The following is a 22,245-nucleotide window of genomic DNA, read 5'->3' as shown; positions in this document are numbered from 1 at the left end:
AGCTACTGGCTATCCAGTTTGGAAGTGTTCTGGCTGAAAAGCCCTAGCCTCCTTAGTCTTTCTTCCCTATGAAGAAAGACTAAGGAGGCTAGGGCTTTTCAGCTTGGAGAAGAGACGGCTGAGGGGAGACATGATAGAGGTATATAAAATAATAAGTGGAGTGGAACAGGTGGATATGAAGCATCTGTTCACGCTTTCCAAAAATACTAGGACTAGGGGGCATGCGATGAAACTACAGTGTAGTAAATTTAAAACAAATCGGAGAAAATTTTTCTTCACCCAACGCATAATTAAACTCTGGAATTCGTTGCCGGAGAACGTGGTGGAGGCGGTTAGCTTGGCAGAGTTTAAAAAGGGGTTAAACGGTTTCCTAAAGGACAAGTCCATAAACTGCTACTAAATGGACTTGGGAAAAATCCATAATTCTAGGAATAACATGTATAGAATGTTTGTACGTTTGGGAAGCTTGCCAGGTGCCCTTGGCCTGGATTGGCCGCTGTCGTGGACAGGATGCTGGGCTCGATGGACCCTTGGTCTTTTCCCAGTGTGGCATTATTTATGTACTTATCCCTGCCAGCCATGGCAAGGTTGGGCCAATTTTGAGTAGGCCAGAGCCCACTGTTGGTGGGATCAGAATGGAGTCATACAGGTTGGGACATGCTAAATTCTGATGGCATTTGAGGAAAGGACCTGCCGACAGACAGCCTCTTCTAAAATACAAAGAGGGGTGTACCCGTTATTTGCCAGCACATGCAGCAGGAGCAGCTATTTTTACAAATCTACATGTAGAAAAAATGAATGGCACAAACCCAGCAGCTTCCATGGGGACAAGTAATGCCACTTCCTTGTGTAGCTGTCTCATTTTACAAACCTACACATGTAAGCAGACTAATAAGTAATGAGACTGCAATTTTAACATGGTTTCATTTTGGTGGAGGAAATAAACTACAAGGGATTAAGAAAAATGACTCTCTTAATCCCTTATAAAAAAGCCCTTGCCAAAACAAACACTTTTTAAAAAATCGTCTGTGTGCCTTTGAGCTGGTGTAAAACGCGATGTGAAAACTTTTCCCCATATAGAGGCCGACCAAATTTTGAAATGCGAATCCGGCCTGAAACCCGGGTTCAGCCATGCTTCAGCTTCAGCCAAAAATGCCAGTGCATGTACCAAGATTGTACTTTTAAATAATCTCTAGTCCCCAAGCAGTACTTTAACTCTTACAACATTTCCTTTCAGTTTTGTTTTCTCTAATTTTCTTATTTTATCATAGTCTATTTATTTTAAGGTTGAAAGCTACAGCGGTATTTTTATTTAATACTCTCTCTGCACAGGGGTTTCTCAACGCAGTGCTCAGGACACCCCAAGCCCGTCTGGTTTTCAGGATATCCACAATTAATATACATGAGATAAATTTGCATGCACTGCTTCCACTGTATAAAATTCTATCTCATGCTTATTCACTGTGGATATCCTGAAAACCTGACTGGCTAGGTGTGTCCTGAGAACTGGGTTGAAAATTCCTGCTTTACAGTGATTATATCATATTTGACTGCACTAAGATCACTATTGCCAGTTGGTCACACCACCATTACCCCCTTGCACAAGGTCCTGCAATCCACTAAAATAGTTTCTTCTCTCAACAGTTCCAGCTTTTTTAATGAGACCTAGAAATTTTATCTCCCTACCACACCGACCATGAAACTTTCACCCAATCAATCTTGAGGTCATTGAAACCTTTCATTATTATCAAGTTACTAATTTTATTAGCTTTTCCAGTCTCCTGCCAATATAATTACTTGTGCTATCCATTAACACAATGGTCTACTTTGTTAACCCCATATTCAAATTAAAGATTATGATCATTGTTCCAAAACCTACTGATAGTATCATCTTTTTGAGAAATAATTCATCAATTTTTTCAGTTCAGGGTCCTGAGCACTGGAATAAACTACCTCAGTCTCTTTGGCATCGGACATCTCTCCAAAATGTTTAAAACAGAACTCAAACGTTTCTTTTCTCTGATGCATATATTCCCATAGGCGGTCGGTGGCCCAACTGTTTGGGGAGGCTAAAGGGGGCGGGGTTAGGGGTGGAGCTTAAATCCATAGCTGTCTGATAACACAGAAAAAAAAAATAAAAATAAAAGTCACAATTAATACCTTTTATTCAATTTAGATATTAGATATGTATCATATGTCAAAGAATAAAGTGGTTGCTCAAAGCATATACTAACCACAATCGCTCAACTGCAAAACACTATGCACAACTTTGTGCAAAAACACACTCAGAACCTTACTGTACCATAAATATTACACTGGGCAGAACCTAATACACCAATATACCACCCATACAGAAAATGCAGACCGTCAACAATATGAAACAAGGGATCATAATATCACAATTCTCATGTACAGCCACAAAACACCCTAATTCATGTTTAATGTGGGATAAAATGCCATAAATAAGTAAACAAATATAAACTTTTAATGTTGAGCACCTGATTCACAAAGTGGACATATTCCAAACACTATAATGAAAATAAAATGATCTTTTCTACCTTGTTGTCTGGTGATTTTGTTTTTCTGATCATGCTGGCCCAGTATCCGATTCTGCTGCTATCTGTCCTCTTAACTCCATTTCCAGGGCTTCCTTTCCATTTATTTCTTTACTTTCCGCCTTTCTTCTCCATTTCTTGTCTTACATCCGTAAGTAAAAGCTGGGTCCTCCGCAGACTTGACTATCCAGTGGATCCAGCTTCTGCCTATTTTCTCCATCCATGTGCAGTTTTTCTCCTCTTTTCCTTTTCCCTCATCTCCTTCCTCTCTCTTCCCTCCCCTCCCCTCTATGTCCAGCAATTTCTCCTCTCTCCCTGGGTCCAGTCCTCCCATCCATGTCCATCCATGCTCCTCTCTCCCCTGCCCCCTCCATTCATCCATATCCAGCAATTTCCCTCTCTCCCTGGGCCCTGCCCTCCCATCCATGCTCCTCTCTCCCCTGCCCCCTCCATTCATCCATATCCAGCAATTCCCCTCTCTCCCTGAGCCCTGCCCTCCCATCCATGTCCCTTTCTCCCCTGCCCCCTCCATTCATCCTTAACCAGCAATTCCCCTCTCTCCCTGAGCCCTGCCCTCACATCCATGTTCCTCTCTCCCCTGCCCCCCTCCATTCACCCATATCCAGCAATTCCCCTCTCTCCCTGAGCCCTGCCATCCCATCCATGTCCCTCTCTCCCCTGCCCCAACTGCCCACTCTCTTCTCCCCCCCAAGATCCCTTTCCTTTTTTTTTTCTTTTAAATTTACCTCCGAAGTCCGGCAGCGCAGCGTCAGTGAAAGCGCTCCCAGTAGGCGAGACACTGAGCGAAGGGAAGCGCTTTTACTGGGAGTGCTTTCACTGACGTTGTCGCTGCGCTGCCGGACTGGAGGTAAATTTAAAAGAAAAAAAAGGAAAGGGATCTTGGGGGAAAGAAGAGGGCGGGCAGTTGGGACATGGGAGCGGCCTGCGGCTGGGCCGAGCGGCGAGCCCTGGGCAGGCGGAACTGGGTCGTGTGGGCGTCGTCGCGTGACATCATCAGGATCCGATCCTGCGGCTGGGGAGGCTTAGCCTCCTCAAGCCTCTGATACCGGGCGCCTATGCATATTCCTAATCTCTCCATTGCAGTCCATGGAAGTTGAGCCTGTTGGCCCTGACAGACCAGTGGGACCCCTCCCTTTTCTATCCCCCCTTCTTATAGCCTATCAAAAAATTGCAGTTCAACCCCCGTCCTCTCTCCTTCATATTGTTCTATTTTTGTCCTTTCCTATAATTTTGACACTGTAAGCCGCCTAGACATGCTTTTTGATGGGTGGGATAGTAAATCCTGAATAAACTTGAACTTAATTTTCTACTTGCATGTGAAAATTTACAGAATACTGGCACTTTTACAGGTAATTGTTCTGCAAGTAAGTGCCAGCAGGGGACTTAAGCACTATTCTATCAGGGCATGTATAAGTGGAATAGCACATAAATGCAAGAGGCGTACAAAATGGAAGAACTTCAGTTACGCAGGCAACTTACAGAATACTGTAAGCCAGGGGTGCTTAATGTTGGTCCTTGAGGGCTGCAACCCAGTCAGGTTTTTGGGATTTCCCCAATGTATGTAAATAGATCTCCAGAAACAAACAGGCAAACAATCCACAGACTAGATGTCAAGAGATCAGCAGATCGTAAAGGATTGAAGATCAAAGAGACTCCAATTTATTCACAACAATAAAATAATAAATAGTTACAAGCCCAACAACATGTTTTGCCATAACCGGGCTGTGTCAGGGGCTTTAAAATACCAAGAGGTTTGTTGAAAAAGTATCACCTACTGGTCTCACAAACTCCTTATCCAACAGGGTGAAATATGGCTGTTATCGGGATTTTAACTAGTTATTTATTATTTTATCTTGGTGAATAAATTGGACTCTTTTAATCTTCAATCCTTCATGATCTGCTGTTTCTTTTGTAAATAGATCTCATGTATATTCATTGTGGAAATCTTGAAAACCCAACCGGGCTGCAGCCCTCGAGGATCAACACTGAGCACTCCTGTGTAAGATATTCATGTCCCTGCAGCACTTACACCAGGTCTATGTCTGGTGTAACTATGGGCATGTAAATATAAAGCAGGCCAAAAACAGGTCATACTAGTATTCTACAACGAGAATTCAAGCACCCAGATTCTGTTATAGAATAGGTTCTCACCAGGTGTCCTTGGGGCACCTAAAAAGAACTGTTTGGTTATAGACTTGCCCACTTAATCGACTTCTCAAGCCCAAACATTTGTCCACTCCTGGCATACTGTTGTGGGCAGGGTCTCAGGCTGAGTAGGTAGGGCTAGCATTGTGCTATCAGCAGAGCGGAAGTGGGAGGATCTCAGGCTGAGTAGGAAGGGCTAGCATTGTGCTATCAGCAGAGTGGAAGTGGGAGGGTCTCAGGCTGAGTAGGAGGGGCTAGCTTAGTGATATCAGCAGAATATAAGTTGAGCAGCACAGTATACAGTATGGATCCTTGACCACGCAGGGGAAGGGGCGACATCAGAAAACAGATTGCAGGCAGCCTTAATCAGCACTGAGAGTTAGATAAAGCACTGCATGCACTATTCTATATATATAAATGCAAAAAAAAAAAAAAGAGCAGGTATATAATCAATCATTCTATATAGGCCTTCTGAAAAGGCCTAGTTTCACATTCTGCTAACAGTTTATCTTATCAAAATTGGTAGAAATCCATTACAGCAGTGCATGACAAATTGTTGGCAATGGAAGAACAGACAGCAGATGGACAAATCTAACTACTGTAAACTAACAGGCCTCCTATTCATGAGATATTAAGACGTTCTAGACTCGTTTCTATTTTCAAGATACCCATCTGTCTTAGGTACAGTATAAGAAAACCCATTTCAACTGTTGGGCTGCCCTCAGATGCACTGGAAGGTACATTTTTATCTCCAGGCCTTTCGTTCACTTACCTGCGATAGCATGCGGATCTGCTGTGTACTCCTGCACATCCAACACACAGCAGTCCAGGGCAGCCTTCAATTTCTTCAGTTTGGACGCTGAAGGAGCCACTCTGAAGAGTCCCTGTGCAGAAAGCAAGAGATAGAGTGGTCAACTGTCCTTCATCTCATCTCTTCTGCATCTTCCCACAATGAGGGTATTCAGCTCAGTCTAGTTTCCCTACCCCTCCAAGCCTATCCATCCTCCTACAGGTATTAATATACAAAAGAATCCTTTTCAGAGATGGGGAAGTGGTAGAACTAGAGGACATGAATCGAGGTTGAAGGGTGGTAGACTTAGGAGTAACATCTGGAAATACTTTTTCTTGGAGAGGGTGGCGGATGCCTGGAATACCCTCCTGGTGGAAGTGGTAGGGTCAAAAACAGTGACAGAATTCAAACTGTCACATCACATTCTTTCAATTAAAATCATTATCATAACACTGCCCTGAAGCCTTATATGCGTTTTAGATAAATAACCCTTCTTCAAAGCCAGAAAACCAAAGAGCCAGCCAGAAGAGACTGATTGTTCCGCTTAAGAAAAAATGGATGGCTACAGTGGCATAGCCTTAAGAGGGACTGGGTGGGCGAAGGCCCGCCAAGCAGCAGCACATCCTTGATCTGGCTGGTACAGATCCCCAAGTTCCACCAGCTGAAGACTCCTGTATCTCTCTCTCCCCAACCCCGCTGATGACCTGGCATCTCTCCTGATGGCTCAACCCCCAACCCTGCTCCTCCGTGTAACTGCCAGCTGCTGCTAACTGTTAATATGTCGCTAAAATTACCGTAATAACAGTTATACTATCAATAACTGTATAATAACTGCCTTCACTGTCTAGAAGGTTTCATTAAATAGCTTCATATTTCTCCACATCCTGTTTGACTTACGGGGTGCGGAACCCCAGTAATAAATAAATCAATCTAACCTTCACTCTTGTAAAACATCCAGCAGAACTCTCTTAAAAGAGAATAGTAATAACTGAGGGGGTTGATATTCAAAGCAATTTAAATAGCCAGAAGCAGCTCCTAGCTGTTTAAATCGCTCATCTGGGACTAACTGGTTATATTTAGTGACACTTATCCAGATAACCCCTCTGGAAAGGCCCAGTTAACATCCAACAGAAACTGGCTACCTTGTGAGCATTCTGGGGGTAGAGTTGGCACTTAGCCAGTTAAGCATTGATATTCAGCATTTAGGGGTCCTTTTACCAAGCTGTAGGAAAAAGGGCCCTGCGCCAGTGGCTGTTTTTCCCAAGCGTCGGGGCCTTTTTTTTATCACAGTGGGTAAAAAGCCCCCAGACACACATGGCAGCCATTACTGCCACCCACTGAACTGGCGATAAGGGCTCTAGCACTAACCTGGCAGTAACCGAGCAGCGCGTGGCGATGCCCGATTACAGCCAAGTTACCGCTGCACAATACATTTCCGGGGGGGGGGGGGGGGGGGGGGGGGTTGTCTTTTCCCCCAGGAAATGGAACGCGCTTGGGGCGGGACTACCGCCGGCGGCCGTGTTGGGCCAGCGGTACTCCCAGAACAGCGAATGGTAAGTCCGCGTTCTGGGCTGTAAAAGGGCCCCTTAAACTGGCTGGGATAAACGCATAGATAGGATCACAAAAAAAACAAAGTTCTATCTTTATGCGGTTCATCATAGCCGGTTAGTGCTGAATATCACACTTAGCCCGCTATGTCTTATTCGCCCATGTATGCCTGGATATTCAGTGCTGGTGCATGGGCATGACTCAGCATTAAATATCCGGGAACATAACCAGGGGCAGTCCGCAAAACACTGTCTGCCTCCAGCTGAATACCTACTCCTGAAGTGTTAGGTCAGGGGCTGATGTACTCTGTCAGCATTTTCCTTGCGCCCCAACCTCTGCAGCTAACAGGACCCCTAAAGAGAAACTACATTGGCTTCCACTAAGAGAACGCATTGTGTTCAAGGTCTGCACCCTGGTTCATAAGATCATACACGGTGAAGCTCCGGGGTATATGTTAGACCTCATGGATCTACCAACCAGGAACTCTACTAGTTTATCACGTACGTTCCTGAACCTCCACTATCCCAACTGCAAGGGATTAAAATATAAATTAACATATGCATCCAGTTTCTCCTATACAGGTACGCAAATATGGAATGAATTACCAAAATATATAAAAACAACCCACGACATAATTAATTTCCGTAAACTATTGAAAACCAACCTATTCAAGAAAGCATACCACACTAATCCATCCTAAATGTCAACTAAAAAAAATTGGAAGAACAACAAAGAGAGTCCAATTCTCCCGCAAAAACACACAAAGAAACAACAAGTCAAGCGGAAGATATTCAGAAGGACCAGACTGAAGTCACAGATGTTAACAGTCAAAAATTATGATTTATTAAGACCCTACACGGTCCGTGTTTCGGCCAAGAGGCCTTCTTCAGGGGTCTTCAAATTGGCAAACACAGATAATCCAATCAAAAGTGCTTATGTGATAAACCTATCTGGATGAAACTCAGGATTAGAGCTATAAAAAAAGTGTGCAAAGATTGAAGACCTCCTGCAGCAGTCTGACTTTGTGATTCTGGTGGTAAATCTGACACCTGAGACCCACAAACTAAAAGAAATTCACACTTGGATCCACACAACACGTAACTCTTTATTCCTTAATTGTCTATATTAATTTTGTCTATGATTTGAAGCTAAATATTACTGATTGTCCAAACAAATGTTTCACAAAAGAAGATTAATCCAATATCTCTTATTTGCTGTTATATAATGAACTTTAGTACATGAATACCTAATCCTCTCTGTCTCCATACCTTTAACTATGTATTTCTCTTTCCGGAATTGGTACTCACCATTACGGAACAATGTAAGCCACATTGAGCCTGCAAATAGGTGGGAAAATGTGGGATACAAATGGTACAAATAAATAAATAAATAAATAAAAGTAGACCCACCTCCTCCTGCATGCCACACTCCAGCAGCATGGTCACACAGGCCTCGATAGGAAAGGCGATCTCCCTGCCACTCACTGCCAAATGCTCCTCCAGTGCCTTCCCAAAGGAGGGTTTTTCTATCCAAGCTTCTGTTTCAAAAAAAGAGGGGAAAAGAGCCTCGTTAAGCGGCTAAGTAAGCCTGTAATCCACAACTCGATGTCTGCCAGAGATCGATCTTCCAGCTGGTATTAATTGCTTGAGTTAAATGAGGCAGATACCAAGCACCCTGTTCAAAACTACCTGCTACAATACTCAGGGAAAACACACAATTCTGTAATTCTCTCAGCAGATAATTATTATAATACTATAATTTGACTTTATTCAACTCCTTTCTTCGAAGCCAAAACATTGTTTAATTCGCTGCTTTTGAAACACAGGCAGGCAACCGCTTCTGGGTCGGGCATCCTGAAGCAATTTTATCTCACTCAAAAACAGGTTAACTGGGCACAGGAGGATATAAAAACGTTATTTCTCAAAAGTTCTATACAACAGTTTTCCTCCTCAATCAGCAAGTTTACTGTGAAACAAGGCAACCTTGTTGAGGATGAGTAGACAGAGAGCAGTGCACTGCTGGCAGAGATATGGTGAAGACTTATTACTGGATCGGTGGCTGACGGAATTCCTGGGACATCAAGGAGTATTGCAGTAGAGCTGCAGTTGGGGCTTTGCATGGCTTAGAAGAAGCGTGATTTATTTATTACATTTGTACCCCGCCCTTTCCCACATACAGCAGGTTCAGTGCGGCTTACATTGTCAAAAAAAAAGCATCTTACATGATAGAAAATAAAGCAAAACAAGAAAATGTAGGAAGAGTATTATAAACTGTGATGATCATAACTACTTGCATAGTGAAAAAGCATTACCAGGACATGTGAAAAGAATATTATGAACTGAGAAAAACACAGCGGCAACAGCGCCCAGGAATATATGAGTTGGTATAGGGAAGGCAGACAAGGATAGGATAGGTAAAAGGGAAGGAGATAGGGAGGGAAATGGTAAAAGGATGGGGGGGGAGAAGATAGGGGATGATTTTTTGATAAGTGCTTTCATTAACGGCATGCATGCTTGTTTATTATCTGTGATCGCTTTTTGTGATTTTTGAACATGCTTTTGAAGAACCCTTTCACTGAGTATCTTGACTCATTCACTTTTGGGAGATTCCTATCTTTAATAGAGAAATATGATTTTTGGGAATCAGTCGATTTTCTCCTTTAGGGAGTTTTTTTTACATGATTCTCTTTTTTTTGTCTCAGAAAACAATGATAGTAACAGGACTCCCTATATGATAGTGGGTTATTAATAGTTTTCTATTTTCCCCCATCAGGAGATTTGAGGTTTCAATTATTTAATGATCAAGTTTCCAGGAAACTTACTTGGATTGACTGCTTGGTATATACTTAACAAACTTGATTTTTGAGTAATAGCTAGATTTATAGTTTGTTACCCTTAGAGGTTATATTGTAGACCCTCAAAATGACCCCATTCCCCAAGTAGCCATCTACAATGAAATATGGCCATGCTGGAATTTACTTTGGACTTATGTGCTGAATAATCAACCACTGAGTGAAATCAGGTCCTCTCTGGTGTTCATATGAGACTTTTTCTGTTTTACATCTTTATTATTAGATTCTTGATATACCACTTTTCTGTGCTTGGATTTAGCTCCCATCTTTTCACTGGTACTTCACGGTAAGTTATAGAGAGCTTTTAATCTAAGTTTGTACACAAGGCAATGTAGGGTTAAGGGGTCTTTTTACAAAGGCGCTGTGAAAAATGGCTTGCAGTAGTGTATGCGTGGGTTTTGGGCATGCGCCGATCCATTATTTAGCGCGCCTGTAAAAAAGGCCCCCTTTTTTGCCAAAAATGAACGTGCGGCAAAATCAAAATTGTTGCACGTTCATTTTGGGTCTGAGACCTTACCGCCAGCCATTGACCTAGCAGTAAAGAATCTGGGTGGTAATGACCTACATGTGTCAAATGCCACTTGCCGTGCATCCGTTACACGCACCCGAAAATAAAAAATATTTTTGAGACACGTGTATCGGCAACAGCCAAGCAATAGTCGGGCGGTAGCTCGATTTTGGCACGCGTAGACGCTTACCCGGCTTAGTAAAAGGGCCCCTAAGTGACTTGCCCAAGGTCACAAGGATCATCGGTGGGATTTAAACCTTGGCTTCCCTGTTTCTCAGCCTACTGCTCTAATCACCAGGCTATTCCTCCACTTCTTTCCTCCAGCTGAAGAATGTTGGGGTCATCTTGGATTTATAACTCAATATCTAACAGCTGAGTGAAGTTATTGTCCTATTTTGGACTGAGTTCAGCTGAAAGGCATCAATTTTCATATGAAGTTCCTTTGGGATTATTATCCTGTAAAACAATTTCAGTAATGCTTTTCTATGGTAATTCTACACAGTTAAGCAGATCATGTTTGTAACTGGTTCCTTAAGAGTTTAGATGTTTTTTTTAGAATGATTTTTTTGTAGGGTGGGGGATTTGCGAGTAATGTACTATTTTTCTCTTTGTGCTAATAAACCTCCGGATTCTATAAATGGCCTGCAAATTTAGGTGCGCAAAATTTCACGCTGTTCTGAGATGTGCACAGAAGTAAACTGGCCTACGAGCCAATTAGTGCCAATAACTGGGTGCTCACAACCACTTATTGGTGTTAATTGGCAACAATTTGGATTTACGCACACATCCTGCTAAGCGCTATTCTATAAAGATCCGAGAGCAATTATTTTAGCGTACAACTTAAAAGGGGGCAAGGCCTTGGGAGGGTCAGGAGCGTTCACTAAAAATGTGTGTTGTAGTACTGAATATCGGGAATCTGTGCTTAACATATGTGCCAGAATTTACACCAGGTTTCACCTGGTATAAATTCTCGTGCCCAAAGTTTGCGTGAAAATCGGCTCTATAAACGGCATGCAACTCAGAGTGCAGTTGATAGAATAGCTCTCTGTGTGGATTTCTTTTCAGCACCCAAATTTGGGCGCCATTTATTGAATCTAGTGTAAAATGTATGAATATATTTTTCTAATTGTTTTGCATGTTCAGTCCACACTTGATATACCGCCTTTCTGTACATACAATCAAAATGGTTTACATATACTATTTTTTTGCAGGTACATTTCTGTCCCTATTGGGCTCACAATCTAAGGTTATTTGTACCTAAGGCAATGGAGGTTTATGTGACTTGCCTGGGGTCACAAGGAGTTGCAGTGGGAACTGAACCCAGTTCCCCAGGATCTCAACCCACTGCACTAACCATTAGGCTGCCATGGGATTTGAACCCAGATCCCCAGGTTCTCAACCCACTGTACTATCCATTAGGCTACTCCTCCACTCCAGGGCAATGGAGGGTTAGGTGTCTTGCCCAGGGTCATAAGGAGTGCAGTGGGAATCAAATGCAGTTCCTCAGGTCTGAAAGCCACTGCACTAACCGTTAGGCCATTCCTCCACTTCATCCTTTGTTATTATTTGATAGAGGTTAGCCCCAGATGTTCCTGACTCAAAGCCCAGCTGTTGAGCTGTCAATGCCCATTTCCCCAAATGTTACACAGAACCCAGAGAAGTTTCTTGCTGCAGTCTGCTGTAGTGATAGTGTGCAATAAGTATCAGCAGCTGGACTTCCAAATTGGCGTCTTCCAGCCGGAATATTTTAAAGCTAAAAATTAAACCTAGTTCTTTTTCCATGTCCTTTAGAAGACACAACGCAATCTCCTTGCACCCCCTTTCCCCCAAACATGCCACCCTCCACCCCGCTGCAGTGGCTACGTGTATGTTATCTCCAGAAGCAAGACTATAAAGCAGGTTCTGTTTATGTCTGTGAGAAAACACACATAAATTATTACTATCTGCACTGCAATGATCTGGATTTTACGTGATTGATTCCATGTATCTCTCATATCCATATCTATCACACCATATCCATCATCTACCACACCAGCGCATACATTCTAGCAAGAAAGCATAACAAACAGATAAAATATTTTCAAAACGGAGGGGTGGCGCAGGGGGTCAACCCAACATCCTTGAATTTGAGTACTCTCTATTTCGAGACTGAGTTTGGTATGCAAGTTAAGGGGTGTTATACAGAGAATACAGGATGTGTACAACAAGAACATTTTTATTCATTTTCAGAATTTTTATTCATTTTCTGAATTTTATTCATTTTTCAGAATTTTTGCAAAGTTTTTGCATTTTCACATACTTGGTTTCATAAAAAGTTCCAACACAGAGTTTTTTCATACAAGCAAACTAACTATGCATGCATTAATTTGTAGTTTGATATGTGTTAAATTGATTTTGCATGTACTAACCATCCGCTATTTAGCTGATGTGGTTATTGTTTTGCTTACATACTATACTATCGGAGACTTGTTACTCACCAACTCTCTAAAATTCTAGATTCAAAGTGAGTTACAATAACTAAATATATAATATTCAGATATATAAAAACTGAATTACAATCATTCAGGAAGTTACAAATAGAAATAAAAAAAACTACAAAATTCAAAATAAAAACACAATATACAAACACCTTCTTTAACAAAACAAATAGGTTTTCAAAGCTTTATGAAAAAGTGAGTAATTACTCAATGCACGTAAACTCTAGAGGGAGAACATTCCAATGACGAACAGCTGCAAAGAAAAAAGAAACGGAGACTGCTGCTTTCAACCTTATACCTTTAGTTGAAGGAAATGCTAATGCCATAAAATTATAACTCTGACAACTGGATCTAAATTTGACTGATTGAGATCCACCTACAGGACCAATACCTTTCAAAAACTTAAAAACAAAACAAAGCACCTTAAACATAATTCAAGCCTGAACTGGCAACTAATGTAATATTTTTAACAGTGGGGTAATATGATCCATGCATGATTTTTTTAAATATTAACCTAGCAGTTGAATTTTGGATCATTTGAATCCTTGAAAGTTGTCTTAAAGACAATCCCCAATATAATGAATTGTCATAGTCTAATAGAGATAGAATAAGCTAGTTGTACAATAATTCTGAAATGGTCTTGTAAAAAGTAAGATCTTACCAATTGCAATTGTTCCAGTTTAAAATAAGTTTTTCTTATCAGACCATTAACATGTAGCTCCATAGTTAGAGACGAGTCCAAGATTATACCTAAGACTTTAGAAGATTTTACTACATTTATGCCTGATCCTTCAACTCTTAAAATTAACTGAGGAATTTTTTCTAAGTCTGAAGAGAACCATAAGACCTTAGTTTTGTCTGCATTAAGCTTAAGTTTAAATTGAGCTGACCAATCTTTAACCCTGTTTATGCAGTTAGTAATTCCTGAAAAAACAGAATCTGCAAACCGATTAATAGGGACTAAGAAAAAATATCATCAGCATAAGAGAAAATAAGATCAACAGGATTCAGCAAAATTCGACCAAGAAAACTCATATATAAGTTATACAGAAGTGAATAGAGAGGATAGTCCTGGGGAACACCGCAAGGGGATTCCCATGAAGATGAGTAATTACTATTCTTTAACACTAAGTACTGTCTAGTCCTCATAAAAGAACCAAACCAGTTGAGGACAGTACCATGAAAACCAAATTCTGACAGAATATTCATTAGGATATCATGATTAACTATGTCAAAGGCAGCAGAAATATCAAACTGCAATAATACCATTTCTGGACCTCTACACAAAATAAGCCTCACTTCAGATGTCAAAAGCAGCAATAATGTCTTTGAACTATGAAGTGGTTGAAAGCCATGCTGAGAACTATGCAAAAGATCATTATCATCTATGTACTTAGTTGTGATCCCACTACAAATTCAAGAAGCATTGCAAGAAATGGAATATTAGCTATGGGTCTAAAATTGGACACTAAGGATGAATCTCCGTCAAGTTGTTTCAGTATAGGTGGCAAAATAATATGGCCTATATCTCTAGCGAACCATCCTACTTTCAATGCAGAGTTAACAAATTCAACATGCCAATCCATTAACTCAACAAGAGGATCTTTCAGCAAATATGAAGGAACTGGATTTAGAGGGCAGCCAGATCTTGATAACCTGTTTACCAAAGGATCTAATATCAACTGAGTAATAAAATCAGAAATCTATCAGTTGGAATATATGAAAGATTTAAATAATTTAATTTTATCTTCTCGTAGTTGTCAAGTTTCAAAGAAGTCTCAAAAGATTGATGAATACTTAAAACTTTAGAAGCAAAATAACCTTCCAAAACCTCTGCAGAATGCTAAGCAGAAGTAGAGGAATTTGGTACGGATACATTTTCTTGTAGCAGGCTAAATAACGTTCTCAAATTTGGTTTTTCTATTCTCACCAACTCAGAATAATAAGCCCTTTTGGCTAAACTCAAACTTCACACAGACTTAAGCTAACTGCGTTCTAATCTTCAACATCTTTTTGAGTTCTAGCAATTCACCTAAAAACCAGGGGGAGCTCATCCACCTAGATGATTTAACTTCATGTTCAGGTGCTAATACTCTCTGGGTTACAACATTCCAATTGGATAGCAAAACATCTACCTGAGACCCTGGTGTCTTCAGCAATGGGAGTACCCTAGACCAGTAGTCTGATTTACCAACCCTTCCCCTTCTCAACCTGTTATTCCTAAAACATTTACACAGAATATCAGAACATGTTACATTCAAAGTAAAATAGCCACAAAAATGATCAGACCAAATAGGGTATGATACATACCTGTAGCAGTTGTTCTCCGAGGACAGCAGGCTGATTGTTCTCACGACTGGGTTGACGTCCGCGGCAGCCCCCACCAACCGGAAAAAGCTTCGCGGGACGGTCGGCACGCAGGGCACGCCCACCGCGCATGCGCGGCCGTCTTCCCGCCCGTGCGCGACCGCTCCCGCCAGTTGAATGACAAGCAATAAAGTATAAAACACAACTCCAAAGGGGAGGAGGGAGGGTAGGTGAGAACAATCAGCCTGCTGTCCTCGGAGAACAACTGCTACAGGTATGTATCATACCCTTTCTCCGAGGACAAGCAGGCTGCTTGTTCTCACGACTGGGGTATCCCTAGCTCTCAGGCTCACTCAAAACAAGAACCCAGGTCAATGGAACCTCGCAACGGCGAGGAAACAACAGAAATTGACCTACGAAGAACAACTAACTGAGAGTGCAGCCTGACCAGAATAAATTCGGGTCCTGGAGGGTGGAGTTGGATTACACCCCAAACAGATTCTGCAGCACCGACTGCCCGAACCGACTATCGCGTCGGGTATCCTGCTGGAGGCAGTAATGAGATGTGAATGTGTGGACAGATGACCACGTCGCAGCCTTGCAGATCTCTTCAATAGTGGCTGACTTCAAGTGGGCCACCGACGCTGCCATGGCTCTGACACTATGAGCCGTGACATGACCCTCAAGAGTCAGCCCAGCCTGGGCGTAAGTGAAGGAAATGCAATCTGCTAGCCAATTAGAGATGGTGCGTTTCCCGACAGCGACCCCTAGCCTGTTAGGGTCGAAAGAAATAAACAATTGGGCGGACTGTCTGTTGGGCTGTGTCCGCTCCAAGTAGAAGGCCAATGCTCTCTTGCAGTCCAATGTGTGCAACTGACGTTCAGCAGGGCGGGTATGCGGCCTGGGGAAGAATGTTGGCAAGACAATTGACTGGTTAAGATGGAACTCCGACACCACCTTCGGCAGGAACTTTGGGTGAGTGCGGAGCACTACTCTGTTGTGATGAAATTTAGTATATGGAGCATGAGCTACTAGGGCTTGAAGCTCACTGACCCTACGAGCTGAAGTAACTGCCACCAAGAAAATGACCTTCCAGGTCAAGTACTTCAGATGGCAGGTATTCAGTGGCTCAAAAGGAGGTTTCATCAGCTGGGTGAGGACGACGTTGAGATCCCATGACACAGTAGGAGGCTTGATAGGGGGCTTTGACAAAAGCAAGCCTCTCATGAATCGAACGACTAAAGGCTCTCCAGAGATGGCTTTACCTTCCACACGATAATGGTAAGCACTAATCGCACTAAGGTGATTCCTTACTGAGTTGGTCTTGAGGCCAGACTCTGATAAGTGCAGAAGGTATTCAAGCAGGTTCTGTGCAGGGCAAGAACGAGGTTCTAGGGCCATGCTCTCACACCACACGACAAACCTCCTCCACTTGAAAAAATAACTCTTTTTAGTGGAATCCTTCCTAGAGGCAAGCAAGACCCGGGAGACACCCTCAGACAGACCCAACGCAGTGAAGTCTACGCCCTCAACATCCAGGCCGTGAGAGCCAGAGACTGAAGGTTGGGGTGCAGCAACGCTCCGTCGTTCTGCGAAATGAGAGTCGGAAAACACTCCAATCTCCACGGTTCTTCGGAGGACAACTCCAGAAGAAGAGGGAACCAGATCTGACGGGGCCAAAAGGGCGCTATCAGAATCATGGTGCCGCGGTCTTGCTTGAGCTTCAGCAAGGTCTTCCCCACCAAAGGTATGGGAGGATAAGCATACAGGAGGCCGGTCCCCCAATGAAGGAGAAAGGCATCTGACGCTAGCCTGCCGTGTGCCTGAAGTCTGGAACAGAACAGAGGCAGCTTGTGGTTGGTCTGAGAGGCGAAAAGGTCCACCGAGGGGGTGCCCCACGCTCGGAAGATCTTGCGTACCACTCTGGCATGGAGCGACCACTCGTGCGGTTGCATGACTCTGCTCAGTCTGTCGGCCAGACTGTTGTTTACGCCTGCCAGGTATGTGGCTTGGAGGAGCATGCCGAACCGACACGCCCAACGCCACATCCCGACGGCCTCCTGGCACAGGGGGCGAGATCCGGTGCCCCCCTGCTTGTTGACGTAATACATTGCAACCTGATTGTCTGTCCGAATTTGGATAATTTGACAGGACAGCCGATCTCTGAAAGCCTTCAGTGCGTTCCAGATCGCTCGGAGCTCCAGGAGGTTGATCTGCAGATCCTTTTCCTGGAGGGACCACAGACCCTGAGTGTGGAGCCCATCGACATGGGCTCCCCACCCCAGGCGAGATGCATCCGTCGTCAGCACTTTCGTGGGCTGCGGAATTTGGAATGGACGTCCCAGGGTCAAATTGGTCCGGATGGTCCACCAGAGCAGTGAAGTGCGACAACTGGTGGAGAGGCGGATGACATCTTCTAGATTCCCGGTGGCTTGGAACCACTGGGAAGCTAGGGTCCATTGAGCAGATCTCATGTGAAGACGAGCCATGGGAGTCACATGAACTGTGGAGGCCATATGACCCAGAAGTCTCAACATCTGCCGAGCTGTGATCTGCTGAGACGCTCTGGTCTGCGAAGCCAGGGCCAAGAGATTGGTGGCCCTCGCTTCGGGAAGGTAGGCCTGAGCTGTCTGGGAATTCAGCAGCGCTCCTATGAATTCCAGAGATTGAGCTGGCTGGAGATGGGACTTTGGGTAATTTATCACAAACCCCAGCAGCTCCAGAAGTTGAATAGTGCACTGCATGGACCGGAGGGCTCCTGCCTCCGAGGTGTTCTTGACCAGCCAATCGTCGAGATATGGGAACACGTGCACTCCCAGCTTGCGTAGGTAGGCCGCTACCACCACGAGGCACTTTGTAAACACTCGTGGGGCAGAGGCGAGCCCAAAGGGCAGCACACAATACTGAAAGTGCCGTGCGCCCAGGCGGAATCTGAGATACTGTCTGTGAGCTGGCAGTATCGGGATGTGAGTGTATGCGTCCTTTAAATCCAGGGAACATAGCCAATCGTTTTTCTGAATCATTGGCAGAAGGGTGCCCAAGGAAAGCATCCTGAACTTTTCTTTGACCAGGAATTTGTTCAGGCCTCTCAGGTCTAGGATGGGACGCATCCCCCCTGTTTTCTTTTCCACAAGGAAGTACCTGGAATAGAATCCCTGCCCTTCCTGCCCGGGTGGTACGGGCTCGACCGCATTGGCGCTGAGAAGGGCGGAGAGTTCCTCTGCAAGTACCTGCTTGTGATGGGAGCTGAAAGACTGAGCTCCTGGAGGACAATTTGGAGGCAGGGAGGCCAAATTCAGGGCGTATCCGCACCGCACTATTTGGAGAACCCACTGGTCGGAGGTTATGAGAGGCCACCTTTGGTGAAAAAATTTTAACCTCCCTCCGACCGGCAGATCGTCCGGTACGGACACTTGTAGGGCGGCTATGTTCCCGTGGATCCAGTCAAAAGCCCGTCCCCGGCTTTTGCTGTGGAGGCGCAGGGGGCTGCTTAGGCGCACGCTGTTGACGAGAACGAGCGCGCTGGGGCTGTCCCTGTGCCTGACGAGGCCTTCGGGCCGGCTGGTTGTACCTACGCTTTGCAAAAGAATAGGGTGCAGCCTGCCGTGCCCGGGAAAAACGCCCACCCGTGGGGGCGGGTGCTGAAGGCGCCCGGTGGGAGAGCTTGTCGAGAGCGGTTTCCCGCTGATGCAGTTGGTCCACCATCTGCTCGACCTTCTCACCGAAAATGTTATCCCCCCGGCAAGGGACGTCAGCCAGTCTCTGCTGGGTGCGGTTGTCCAGGTCAGAGGCACGCAGCCATGAGAGCCTGCGCATCACTATACCTTGGGCCGCAGCACGAGATGCCACGTCACAGGTGTCAAAAATCCCCCTGGACAGGAACTTTCTGCACGCCTTCAGCTGCCTGACCACCTCCTGATAAGGCCTGGACTGCTCCGGCGGGAGCTTATCGACCAGGTCCGCCAGCTGTTGCACATTGGTCCGCATGTGGATGCTCATATAGAGCAGGTAAGATTGGATGCGGGTCACGAGCATGGAGGACTGGTAGGCCTTCCTCCCAAATGAGTCCAGAGTGCGAGACTCCCGCCCCGGGGGCGCCGAGGCGGTATCCCTCGAACTCCGTGCCCTCTTGAGAGCAGAATCCACGACCGCTGAGTCATGGGGCAACTGGGGCCGCATGAGCTCTGGGTCAGAGTGGATCCTGTACTGGGACTCTGCTTTCTTGGGAATGGTGGGATTAGTTAATGGTCGCACCCAGTTCCGGAGCAGCGTCTCCTTCAGGACATTGTGCAGCGGTACCGTGGAGGACTCTCTAGGTGGTGATGGATAGTCGAGGACCTCGAGCATCTCGGCCCTCGGCTCTTCCACAGAGACCACGGGAAAGGGAATGCTTATAGACATATCCCGCACAAAGGAGGCAAAGGAGAGACTCTCAGGAGGTGAGAGCTTCCTCTCCGGTGACGGCGTGGGGTCCGAGGGAAGGCCCGTAGACTCCTCTGAGGAGAAATATCTCGGGTCCTCCTCTTCCCCCCACGAGTCCTCATCCTCGGTATCGGACATTAGCTCATGTAGCTGAGTCCGGTACCGGGCCCGGCTCGACGTCGAGGCACCGAGGCCTCGGTGTCGTCGAGCGGTGGACTCCCGCGCCGGCGGGGACGGAGCTCCCTCCATCGACGTCGACGGGGACTCCACCTGCGTGGCTGTCGAGACCGGCACCGCAAGCGGCGGCGGTGTCGACTGCCCCGGCGCCGGGCTAGAGCTCGCCGGCGCCACAGTCATCGGCGCCGAGGGCGCAAGCACCCCCGGCGCCGGCACAGCCTGGCGCATCAGCCCTTCCAGGAGCCCCGGAAGGATGGCTCTGAGGCACTCGTCCAGGCCCGCTGCCGAGAAAGGCGGTGGGGCCGGTAAGGGTGTCGGTGCCAGAAGCTGCTGGGGGCCAGGAGACGGCACCGAGGTGCCGGAACCCCGACGCGTCGGTACCTCCACCACCGACGGAGATCTCTCCTCTCTGTGATGACGCTTCGGCGTCGACTCCTCGTCAGGCACCGAGGGCTCCCGGTGACGGCGCTTCTTGTCCTTCTTCCGGTGCACGTCACCGGTGCCGGAGGGCATGGAGGAGGAGGAGGTCGATCCCCCTCGGTCTCGAGGTACCGGGTCCGACAGGGTTCGGTCCCGTGGCTCACGAGTTGAGGGAGTGACCGGGGCCGACTGCCCACGCGGTCTCTCTACCCCACTCTCGCCGGCGGACCGGCGGGCCGACGGGACCTGTTCTCCTGGGGTCGCTGCCATCGGTGCCGATGTCTCGGGCATCGATACCGGTACCGAAGAACCGGCCTTCGATACCGATGCCGTCGAGGTCGACGTCGAGGGGCCGGCGCAAGTTCCAAAAAGACGGTCCCGCAGAACTTGCCTCGCAACCTGAGTCCGTTTCCGGAGACCGAGACACAAAGCACACGACTTGAGATTGTGCTCCGGCCCGAGGCACTGGAGGCACCAAGCGTGGGTGTCGGTCTGCGAGATCGGCCGGCCGCAGCGACCACACTTTTTAAATCCACTCGGGACCTTCGAGGACATCGACGGAAAAATCGCGTCGGCGAAGTCAAAGTCGGCAATGGTGGCTAAAATCACACCACGAAAATTGAAACCGACCGAGCGGCCACTAGGCCGCAACGAGGCGTCCCCGCTAGAAAGCGAGGGAAAAGGGAGGAGCGCGTGCTCCACACGCGCAAAATTCTTTTTTTTTTTTTTTTTTTTGGATAACAAAACGAAACGAAAGAGGAAGAGGCCGAAAAGGCCAAGAGCGACGACCCGCGTAAACGCGGTCGAAAATTCCGGCGGCTGAAACGAGAGAGTTGCAAAAACACGACTCTCTCAGTCGCGGAAAAAAAGTAACTGGCGGGAGCGGTCGCGCACGGGCGGGAAGACGGCCGCGCATGCGCGGTGGGCGTGCCCTGCGTGCCGACCGTCCCGCGAAGCTTTTTCCGGTTGGTGGGGGCTGCCGCGGACGTCAACCCAGTCGTGAGAACAAGCAGCCTGCTTGTCCTCGGAGAAAACAGGTACCCATCTACAAAACGTAATTAATGATAAATCATTCGCAAAGATACAATCCAGCAAATGATCCCCTCCATAAGTGGAAACTTTTGGTTGCAAATAAAATTGTAAGGACAGAAATTCAGAGACATCATTTTATCAATCTCTAAATGTAAATTAAAATCACCCATTACCATTAGCTTAGAACATTTGGTACTAGCTTCTAGAATTAAAGAATACAATATGGAAGAAGTTGAGGACCACATACCAGACAGTCTATAAACTACAAACAGTCCTATCGCATTCCCAGGATTTGAAGCAGATAATTGTACCAACATTACCTCTAAACCAGGTGACTTATAGGTAGTAACAGTAGTTGAAGATTTAAAACAAAATCCTTATATAAAATTGCAATCCCACCACCCTTCTTAACTTCACGATATGAGTAAATTACAGAATTTCCAGGAGGACATAAGTTTGACACAACTGAGGTAGAATGATCAGAAAGCCAAGTCTCCACTATATGGTTCTTATATAGGCCACTATATGGTTCCACTATATGGTTCTTATATTGGAGGCCCAAATCCGAGCCTCCAATTAAATCTCTTAATAAATGAGCCTTGTTTCCAACAGACAACAAGGAATTGGTAGATCAGAATCAAATTCAATAACAGCATTATTAGTAGATATTAACCTCAAAATCCGGCCTCTCTGGAACCAAAGGCAGTCAGGAAACTCAGGGCCAGCACCCAAAACCACGCTGTTTTCATTTTGACTTGCATAGAATAAAAAATATTTAAAACCAAAAAATACTATGAACAGAAATCAATCTAATGTCTCAAATAAATTAAACAACCTACAATCAGTCTTTTAGCAGCCTAAGCTACCACTATAATGCTGTTGTAAAAGTAAACTATCATCTGGAATAATCTACATATTTATCATGGTGAGTCCAAGGCTAATAAAAGTAATAATTTAGCGGCAATATCTCCCCACCTAAAAATTCAACTCCT

The 22,245-nt window shown here is 45.5% G+C and overlaps 1 protein-coding gene across 3 annotated transcripts in view; it reads right to left on the bottom strand.

Annotated features, from left to right (window-relative positions):
- Positions 1–22,245, bottom strand: part of ARHGAP44 (Rho GTPase activating protein 44) — a 240,285-nt gene that overhangs the window by 64,170 nt on the left and 153,870 nt on the right. For all 3 annotated transcript variants that reach the window (XM_030208087.1, XM_030208088.1, XM_030208089.1), the window contains exons 10-11: positions 8,469–8,596; positions 5,494–5,605 (exon numbers count right to left, since the gene is read on the bottom strand). In XM_030208087.1, the coding sequence (XP_030063947.1) occupies positions 5,494–5,605; positions 8,469–8,596 (240 nt within the window). The remainder of the gene's footprint in view (positions 1–5,493; positions 5,606–8,468; positions 8,597–22,245) is intronic.

This window comes from Microcaecilia unicolor, chromosome 6 (genome assembly GCF_901765095.1).
Source record: "Microcaecilia unicolor chromosome 6, aMicUni1.1, whole genome shotgun sequence".
NCBI lineage: Eukaryota > Metazoa > Chordata > Amphibia > Gymnophiona > Siphonopidae > Microcaecilia > Microcaecilia unicolor.
This window is presented reverse-complemented; position numbering and strand designations above follow the sequence as displayed.